The sequence below is a fragment of the Camelus bactrianus genome, chromosome 1 (genome assembly GCF_048773025.1).
Source record: "Camelus bactrianus isolate YW-2024 breed Bactrian camel chromosome 1, ASM4877302v1, whole genome shotgun sequence".
In the NCBI taxonomy this organism is placed as follows: domain Eukaryota; kingdom Metazoa; phylum Chordata; class Mammalia; order Artiodactyla; family Camelidae; genus Camelus; species Camelus bactrianus.
The window spans coordinates 61,254,758-61,265,092 of NC_133539.1; the positions used below are offsets into that span (position 1 = coordinate 61,254,758).

The following is a 10,335-nucleotide window of genomic DNA, read 5'->3' on the forward strand; positions in this document are numbered from 1 at the left end:
CTCCCCTTTCAAAAGGAACAGCAGAGCTGCCTCACCAGCTCATAGATGGGAAAGCCACATCTGACCTTTTGACTTTGTGGTTTTCCCAGACTACATCAAGCGGCTGCGGTACTGTGAGTACTTGGGCAAGTACTTCTGTCAGTGCTGCCACGAAAATGCCCAGATGGTTATCCCCAGCCGCGTCCTGCGCAAGTGGGATTTCAGCAAGTACTACGTCAGCAATTTCTCTAAGGACCTCCTCATTAAGATCTGGAACGATCCTCTCTTCAATGTGCAGGACATCAACAGCGCCCTCTACAGGAAGGTCAAGCTGCTCAATCAAGTCCGGGTAAGACCCTTGAAAAGGTTACGTCATAGATGACCTTTTTCATCCCCTCCCTCTGTTCACAGAGGCTTTATGAAGATCACCACACTTCTGTTTGTCACCATGTCAGAGCTGTAACCATCCCATCATTCTCACTTTCTCTGTGTACTTTTTTTTTTTGTTTTAAGGTTTGTATATTTTGATTGGTTATATGTCTCAAATCTTATTTTGTTTGTTTAATTTTGGGGGGAGATTGTTAGGTCTATTTATTTATTTTAATGGAGGTACCTGGGATTGAACCCAGGACCTCATCCATGCTAAGCACACACTCTACCACTAAGCTATACCCTCCCCCTCTCTGCGTACTTTCTCTTGCCATTTTTGAGGTATCTGTTTAGTTAGAGTCTCAAACCTGGCAAGTCAGCTCCAAAGCTATAGGTAGCACTTGATGGCAAAGGCAGGATTTCTACCTTCACTGAAAACATTACTGAACAGAGAATAGGGTATCAGGTGGGACATTTGAATACTGGACTTCTCGGTGGCTCTCAGCTGTGTGTGTGATTTGGGTGGAATGACCTAGCAGAGGGACCTCCCCTGAGTGACAGGAGGTAACTTTGAAGGGAATTGTTGAGTTACAGGTATGGAGGACCGTCTGGGCTCAGGCTGCCACTTGCAAAGCTTCCAGACTCCCAGGGCTTAAAGGTGGACTGGGCTTCCTAATGGTTGTTTCTCTCCTTTTCATACCCTCACCCACTACTATGTCTTTCTCTTCAGCTACTGCGAATCCAGCTGTATCACATGAAGAACATGTTCAAAACATGCCGACTGGCCAAAGAGTAAGTCTTGTGTGGAGGTTAGAGGCCTTTGGCTGAGTTAATGTCTCTGAAAGAAACATGTCCCAGCAGTTGGCCCTTGTTATATGAAGAAGGAGAGTAGGGGGATCTTGCAGAAAATTCTAGAAATAGTAAGTGAGAATCCCACAGCAGTAACTATGCCTGCATCCTTCTCTCTGGAAGGGGAAATGTATGGTTATTCCATCCAGGGCAGGCCCATCACTCTCTGCATGCTGGTACAAATCACTCTGCAGAAGGGCATAGAGTCACTTCCGCCATCCAGACGCTTGGTAGTGTGGAGGGTTGGGGTGGCCTGGGCTGGCTGAGTGTTACCCACCCTCATCACCTCTGCCTAGGGCCCTCCCTTCCCTATAGTGCTTCTGAATAGAAATCCTTCTACTCTGATGGACTGCACACAGTGTTCATTCTTTGCTTCCACCCACTTCCCCTCATTTCCTGTAGGCTTCTGGATTCCTTTGACACAGTTCCAGGCCACCTGACAGAGGATCTCCACCTATACTCACTCAATGACCTGACCGCAACCAGGAAGGGGGAGCTGGGGCCCCGACTGGCTGAGCTCACCAGGGCGGGGGCTGCCCACGTAGAGCGATGCATGGTAAGAAACTCTCGCTCTGGCAGGCTGCTGGGCCCTTGCCTAGGGATATTAAGAGGAGGGTGGATCCAGGGTTCTTGCCATTTAGTTCCAAGAATTTGAATTGGTCTGTCAAACACTGTGAGAGAAACTGGACAGGATTGCTCTTCCCTGGGTTGGTGAACAGCTAAATCATCCATACCTAAAGAACCTAGAATTAGAAGAGGGTTTGATGCTGGCATTTCTCCTGGAAAACAGGCAGGACTAAGCAGGCCTTCTGTGGAGAACTGTCATGATGTGGGAGGAGAACCCTGGATTAGAATCTGGAGAGGGACTGGGTCTTGGCTTTATCATTTTCCATCACAGTTACATCACTGTGACCAAAGGAAATACTTTGCCCTCTCTGAGCCAAGCCTCGATTTTCTTGTCTTTAAAATGAAGGTAATAATAAGTACTCCATGTCCTTTTCTCTTAGTATTTTTGAGGATGGATGAAATAATTTGAGTCTTATTTATATCTTGCCCTCCTGTCACTGCGTTCACCCTCTTGTGCCAGTTCCTGGTGTGCTTTGCCTCATTTTGCTGCCTGTCCCTTTCCTCCCCAGCTCTGCCAAGCCAAGGGCTTCATCTGTGAGTTCTGTCAGAATGGGGATGACATCATCTTTCCCTTTGAGCTCCACAAGTGCCGGACCTGTGAAGGTGAGGACTGGTGCCCGGTGTGGAGTGGGCAAGCAAGACGGAACACAAAGCTAACTTACTTCCCGTCAGCCACCCCTGTCAGCAGAGTTTGGTTTGATCCAGCAACTCCCTGTGTTACACCACGAGTGCACCAAGCCTTGGTGGTGAGCAGGGCTGTGGCAGTGTTTGTTTCCAGCTTGAGGTAATACAAACTGTTCTCCTCTCTCTCCCCTTCCAACCTGAACAGAGTGTAAAGCGTGTTACCATAAAGCTTGTTTCAAGTCTGGAAGCTGTCCCCGGTGTGAGCGGCTGCAGGCCCGGCGGGAGTTGCTGGCCAAGCAGAGCCTGGAGTCCTACATGTCAGACTACGAGGAGGAGCCCACCGAAGCCTTGGCCCTGGAGGCCACCGTCCTGGAGACCACCTGAAGAAAGCACGTAAAATGCTCTTTCTAGGGGCTAGGGTTACACATAGTGCAGAACTGAGCCACCTTTCCAAGGACTTTCCACACTTGGTTGTTTTTTTTTTTTATTATTATCATCATTATTATTTTTATGACCTGTCTACTGTCCATGTATAGTCAACCTTTGTTAGGTTGGTGGGGTCCAGTCTGTTGTGACAATTTGTCAGTACCAGGAATTTCCATCAGAATTGACGCATGTGAAACTTCTGGTACCTCTTCAGGGGAATGGACGGTGAGACCCAATTCCTTCTGACATTCATGGCCTTCTCCACTTGGACCAGATCTGGCGTCAGCTGCATCTCAAGTATCATTTCCAGTTTTATTTTGTTTTAGTTCTGGAGCTTCTGAGCCAGGCCTTTCTCGGCAAACTCAATTCTTTGCTGCTGAAACAGGAGGATGGAGTTTTCTCTCTCCCAGTCCTGGAATAGGGTCAGACTGTGCCCTGAGGAGAAGCAGCAGAGAATGGGACTACATCGTGGGTGTTTTGTCCAGCTTATATAGGTATTTTTGAGGCCACAAAAGCAGCGTTATTACTACCCTGGAATCTTCAGAGACCTCAAGGAGGCAGTCATGACTTCCTTGTTTGAAATATTCCATCTAGGCATAGAGGGTGTCACCAGCTGCCTTTCTGTATCTCCCCTGGTGGACTTGACACAAAGAACAGGACTGATGCTTAGGCCAGGCCTACTAGGAGCCCTACATAGAGCACAGGTGTGGCTACAACTCTGTTGTTCAAGGAACATTTATTCAGTTGGGGGAGCTGTTGGCCTCTCTTAGGTGATAAGGTCCTTTTTAGTCAACATTGCTCTGGGACAGGTTTGACCTTTTGAGCTCAGGCAAGTCCCTGACGCCATCCTAAATCGAGGACAAACCCCATCCACCATCTTATCAGTGGGTCTCTTACCACTGTGTCCTCTGTTAGATGGTCGTTGTGGTTCCTAGTAAAAGTCTGGCCCAACTCCATGCTCTCCCTCCCTTCCTGCAACAGAGCTGGGACCCTCCCTGGTGGCTGATCTCTTGCCTTAGTTTCTTTTGTCAGAGTTGAGGAAAATGCTTCCTGCTATTCATGGTGTTAGACAACTTGACAATTTGTGGATGTGCGTGTGAGTGTTCCTGTGTTCTTGGGATAACAAGAGCCTTTATGCCAGTGATGCACTTAACTCTTTAGCCTGATGATAGTTGTATGGTCACTCACACTTTTCTTATTACTAATTTTAACACACACACACAGACATCCCCTTTTTAAATGTGTGTTTTAATGAGAAGAGTTTTTGATGAGACCGCATGCATGTTTGTGGTGTTCTGTAAGTTGCTGTAGCCCCTGACCTGTATGTAGGACACTGGTCAGGGTCGCTGCTCCAAGGGCTGGCAGCTCTGTGAACTAAAGCTCACAGCATTTTTGTTCTGGGACTGACTGTTTTCTGTGTACCTGTCTATCCATAGTTGGTTGCTAGAAGAAAAACTTGGTGGGGTGCTGCCCCAGGAAGCTGAACAGAAGTTTGCACGAGGTTGGTGGAAGCCGATGGGTGGCTGAGATGGCGGCAGCCAGGAGCCTCCCAGGAAATAGAAGGGGCAGTAGAGTAGCGGCCAGAGCTGAGTCTCTGCCAGCGCAAGAGGGAGCGAGGAACTGACCCACGTGGCTGGTCCCTGTGCCCTGAACTTGGGATCTGAAAGCTACATCAGGCTGGGAGACCCTGAGGCTGCTCTCCCTTCGGTTCATGGGTGAGACCAAAGGGCTCTGAAAGTCCCAGCCTCCCGCCCAGCCCAGTTTTGAAGGGTGAACTAGAAGCTCCCTTGTTCTTCAAAGAGCTTTGGGGATGACCCTGTGAAACTCGTCTCACTGAGGAATAGGCCTCAGACGCAGGCCAAGGGGTTTGTGAGAATGGTGACCTCTACCCCCAGTTTTGGTTTAAGTTACAAATACAACTCCTTACTCCAAGTCAGTACACTGGAGGAAAGACGTATTCTCCTTGTTGTCATGCCTGTTTCACATTAGCTTAGGATCAAAGGATGGAAACAATCTCACATGCTCCCGGGTTTTCACTTACTCTTCTCCATCCCCCCTACCCCATCCCTTTAGGTTGCATATCTGTTTTAGTGACCCTGACACTCTGCTATCATCACTGTCCAAATATCCATTTATTTATTTATAGGGGGAGAGAGGAAAGGGAATGGGATGTTTTGAAAGCACTTTGTAGCTTATCAGTATCTGAGAATTCCTGTTGTTGTAGGGAGAAGCTTTGAATGCACTGAAGAGAGTTCCTTCTGAATGAAATGGGAGGGAAGAAGTGTTGTTTTCTATAAATACAGGGAGAAAAATTGCTTCCAAGGTGAGACAAAATTCAAGACATAGCAGAAGAATGGAAGGCAAATATTTCCACTTAAATGAGGCTGTTAGTGACTTTCTCTGCCAAGGCTTTAGAGCTTTGGTTGAATTAACATAAAAGGAGCGAGAGCCTAAATGGAAGTGTTCTTGTGTGTGTAAAACTCATGTTCTGAACTGGGTTTCTATTTGCTGTAATTTATACACAGCCTAACAGTTCATTGTCATCTTTAATAAACTAAGGAAATGAAATTCTGCCTTTTATTTGCCTGCCTTGACTATCAGGAAATGGTATTGAGTGTCCACTGTAAAGCAGGCATGTCTGAAAATATAGGAAGTCTCTGTTATAATGCAAAGAAAACTGGACCTTACAAGTCAGGAAAAGCAGGTTGGAATACCTCGTCACTGACGTGCTGTGTGACCTTGAGCAGATCACTTCACCTCTCTAGATTTCTGTTTCTTCGTGTGTGAAAGACTTTGTGGCACACAATCCTTTCCGATGCATGGGGTGTGCCTCTACCCATCCCCTTGATGTAACTGTCACTTAAAGCGAGGTGAATCTTCCTCTCCACAACACTCAAATTGTCTTGGATGCTTCAGTTCCCCCTTCTGTGAACAACAGGCTGTTGAGTTTCTCTTTCATGCCTCTGGCCCACTGGAGCTCCAGCTCTACCCTGCAACTTTCTGAACATTTTCCCTTCGATGTCCCTTGGTTATCTCCAGCCAGTATGCCTAAAACCAACATCAATATCGCATTTCCCCAAACTAACCATTAGTCACCCTGGTCTGAAAATTTAGGGTTTTTTTTTCACTCCTTTCTCTCTGAGTCAGGTGGCATGTTCAGCTACAAAGGCATTTTCTCCTTCCCCAACCCTGTCATCAAGTCCCGTTGATTTTACTCTTTAAAATAAATCGGTCTCATTCCTTTTCTACCACTAACACACAAATTCTTATCTTAAATCTCAACCATCTCCAGCCATTCTAGTCTCTTCCTATTTAATCATCCATCAGTATTTGGGTGCCTACTATATGCTAGTTTCTGTGCTAGGCTCTGGGGCCATATCAGGGAGCAAAATAAAGATAGTCTCCACCCCTTAAAGCACTTAAGAGTCTTGTGGGGAAGACAGACATTGCCCAAAGTCACCACAATGAACATGTAATTATAAGCAGTAATAAGAGCTATGAAGGAAAAGAGTAGGTGCTATTAAAATAATAAATAACGAGGGCCCCTAATTTAGATTGGAGACAAGTAAGACCCCTGAGAAGGTGATACTTCAACCAAGACCCAAAAATACGAGGCTCAGGGGAGGGAGAAAAGGGCTCTGGCCTGGGACTAGCATTTATGATGGTCCTAAGATGGGAGGAGTTTGGGCAGGGCACTACAAGAAGGACTCACTAAGAATTTCAGATTTTATTCTAAGAAAACTGGGCACCGAAGGTTTTAGATTTTATTCTAAGAACATTGGAAAGCCACTGAAGAATTTTAATTTGAGGAGTGACTGATGTGTTTAAAATGTCAGTGTCCACTTTGCAGAAAATAGAGTAAAACAAGAGTAGACGCGGTGGATATCCGAGGCAGGTGGCTGCAGTGGTTCAGGAGAGAAATTATGTTCCTTTGGACTAGCGTGTGGCACATCATCATCATCACTGTCGCTTCATTACCCCCAAACCTCTAAAAACTAGATAAATTCCAAATGTTTTGTTCTGACTCTGACTTTTTAAGCAGGGAGCAAAAGACTTGGGGGACGGGGCAAGGTATTAGAAAGATACCAGGATCCATTTCAAAATCCAAGAAAAATTAACAACTAAGTCTCAGGAAGGGCAGAGACCAGCGCCGCTCTGGAACCTCGGCCTCAGGATTTGCAGACCTCCTGAGCCTGCTGCCAGCGAGGCAAGTCAGAGAGGAAACTTATGGCTGTGTTGGGGACTCCCTCCTGGGGACTGGGGGCACACCACAAACAAGGGGGAACTGTGAGCTGAGTAGTCCTCCTTTCTGGCATTACTTTGTTATTCATCATTTTCTGTGGCCCCAAATGCGTGTAGGTTTACTATACCCTCTAGTGGTAAAAAGAGTAGGCATAATTTTTGTAGCATACTGGTTAAAGTGAGGCCCAATCCTACTTCCTTTTTTCCTTTGAACTTTTGGCTTAGAGAATGGGAGGATGGGACTACTATGCCCACCATATCCTGCTGGCTCTTCTGCTGATCAACTAGAGCTCTCTCCCATTTCTGATCTCCAGGGTATCAAACTGCTTTTAAAGTTTAGTGAAGCACCTGCCAGATGGCCCAAGCTTTCCCATTGTGAGCTTGACGTTCTTGGGGAGAGAACGTTCAAAGATGAACGTGATGAAAAAGGAAAGAGAACCTACCTAGCGCTACTATTCTATGAGCGGGGAGAGCACGAGGGTGTGCTTTGCATATAGCCTTGCCTGCCCCAGTTCTGTGAACTGCTTCTGGGAGAGGAACAGAAAGCAGAGAGCTGTACTTTGGTTTTGGAGGTGCACTTAACCCTAGACTAGCGAGATGAGAGTTCATGGGCTAAAAGAAACCTTGAGTGGTGGGAAGGTTCTTAGGATGTAGTTGGGAGTTTTGGTGACCAGCCCTTGGAATGGCTACTGCAGACCAGTAAGACTCAAGTCTGAAATCCAGCAGCACAGCACAGATGACCTGTACCCATTAGGCAAGAAGCCTAGGGAGGTCCTGTCCTTTTCTCTCACAGTGCCTGGAATTTCTCACCTATTTGCCTTTCAGACAGTGATGCCTGTAGTTCCCAGCTGGTTTTATCTCCCCGCTGGCCAACTGCAGCAACAGAAGCCAGACTCCTGGCTTATCCCGCAAGCTCCTTTTTCTACAGCAAACACACACTGCTTTAGCGCCAGCAGCCGAGCAGGGAAAATGGAGAAGTAAAAAGCACCTTTCTCTCTCCTCCCCCTCACCTCTCAGCCTTTGTCTATGTAGAATCTGAAAAGATTTAAGCTAGATGCCAATAATAGGTCTCTCTACACAGAAGTCTAAAAAAAGATGTGTGTATGTCTCCCGTAACCACTGGAAGTCCTGCAGCCACAGGGCTAACCAAAAGAAAGCCCTGCCAGGCGAAAAGCACAAATGAGGCCTGAGGAGAGAAAAGGGACCAACAGGGCTTCCCCCACTCTCTTTCTCTCCTTCTCTCTCTTTCTCTTTCTTTGTTATTGACTAGTATTTAAATGTAGTTTTCTAATACATTCACATGCTTAAAATCCACAGAAAGGTGTACAGTGAAATATCCCTCCGATTTCTCTAACCATGTGCCCAGTTTCTGCCTCACCCCCTTCAGTAACCACTCATGACTTTTCTTTTTATCCTTACAGTTTCTTTATGCAAATATAAGCAAATTATAGATATACATATATATAATAGGATATATATGTATATCCTACTCTTTACATTTTTTTAAAAATTAGCATACTATATACACATTTCTGTACCTTGCTTTTTTTTCTCTGGCAGTCTATCTTAGAGAAATTTCTGTTACGAAGAGTTTCCGGATTCCTTTTTATAGCTGCACATTTTCCGTTGTGTGGATGGATTACAAACAATTTACCTATTGAGGGACATTTGTTTCCAACCTTTTATTAATACAAACCACATTGCAGTGAAAACCTGGTCATATGTCATTTCACATGAGTGCAAGTATATCTAGGATAAAGTCTCCAAAGTGGAGTGGCTGGCACAAAAAGTACATGCATTTGTAATTTTGATAAATACTGCCAAATTGCCCTCCAGGTGGGGATGAGATTGGAGCAGTGGGGAGAACAGAAAGGACTACTGTGGGGTCATACTCGCCTGCCTAAAACTCACCAGTAAGATAGTTTGATTCCTTTCCTAGCACATAAAGGATCTTCAACACATTAGCTTCATAGCCTGATCTCCTGTCATTCCCTGAGTTATTAACAGTGTCCTAAATACAGCTTGATCTCTCCTCCTTTAAAGAGCTAACTCAGCTACATCACAGCTTTTCAACAAATAGACATACCTTCTCCTGGAGGGTAAGAACCACTCGGGAAACATTCTGTCCTTGATGATGCTTTTCTCTCTCTGCCTGTCAGAGGGAACAAGAGTGATCAGAATTACACTGTGAGATTGTTTTGACTTTGGCTCTGATTACCTCTCCTCTTAGCTCTCTGATCTTTTTTTCTTGCAAGCAAATATCTTCACTGATTACTTTCCCAAATTCTGACATGATGAAAACATTTTCGTCTCCCCTCAGCTTTGTTTGCAACTGTTTCTGTTTTGTTTTGTCCAGCAGTCATTATCAGAGTAGATAACATTCCAAATGTCCTTCACTCACTTTATTATTAAACTGCCAAAGCTTTTCTTTACCAGGGACTAAACCAAGAGATATGATGATATTTATGTGCCCTAAAAATACACTAAGTATTGAAATTTTTTTATGTCTACAAAGTAAGCTGAGAGAAGATTGATAAAGCCATGTGAAAGACTGCTGAAGCTGACAGAACATCCAGATGTCTTCCAACCAGAGATAGAAAAATAGCCTACAGTACAAAATCTTTACTTATTCTAAGGGCCTTTGTTTATTGTTACAAACTAGGTATAGTTCACAGGAAGCAAGTTCTCAAGGGTCTCATTCCAACATTTAACTTAGACTTGAGATCTTCATAGGCCAAGAGTGAGAAGACTGTTCAACAGGGAAAAAAAGACTACTGGGTTACATTGCCAGCCCAGCGTTCATTTATTTATTCATTATCCATCCATCCCAAATAAACATCTATTGAATACTTACTGTATTTCTGTGTTCCAGACACCATACCTGGGCAGGAATACAAAGAATCAGAACGTTGTTTCAAAAGATATTTACTGCAGCATAATTTATGAGAGTACAAACTTAATGGAAAATATCCCAAAATAAATGTGACCATAAAAGCAATGGTTATAGACCATGGTGGTAACATGGAAGAAAAATCTTATAACACAATGTTGTGTAAAAAAAAAAAAAAAGGAAAAGTATTTGTCAAATACACATGAGTCCATGCCAATAGAAAAGGATTGAATAAATAAATGTGGAAGAAGAAACATCTTCCTGATTGAAGAATTCCAAAGAATATATGAAATTCTACCCCACTCCAGGAGGTGGAGCTTAATCTCCTC

At 44.8% G+C, this 10,335-nt stretch overlaps 1 protein-coding gene across 5 annotated transcripts in view; it reads left to right on the plus strand.

Moving 5' to 3' along the window:
• Positions 1 to 5,442, plus strand: part of RUBCN (rubicon autophagy regulator) — a 49,184-nt gene extending 43,742 nt beyond the window's left edge. For all 5 annotated transcript variants that reach the window (XM_074364883.1, XM_010959334.3, XM_074364892.1 and 2 more), the window contains 5 exons: positions 90 to 328; positions 1,079 to 1,140; positions 1,600 to 1,753; positions 2,334 to 2,427; positions 2,654 to 5,442. In XM_074364883.1, the coding sequence (XP_074220984.1) occupies positions 90 to 328; positions 1,079 to 1,140; positions 1,600 to 1,753; positions 2,334 to 2,427; positions 2,654 to 2,832 (728 nt within the window). In that variant the 3' untranslated portion in view covers positions 2,833 to 5,442. The remainder of the gene's footprint in view (positions 1 to 89; positions 329 to 1,078; positions 1,141 to 1,599; positions 1,754 to 2,333; positions 2,428 to 2,653) is intronic.
• Positions 5,443 to 10,335: the final 4,893 nt, after the last annotated feature.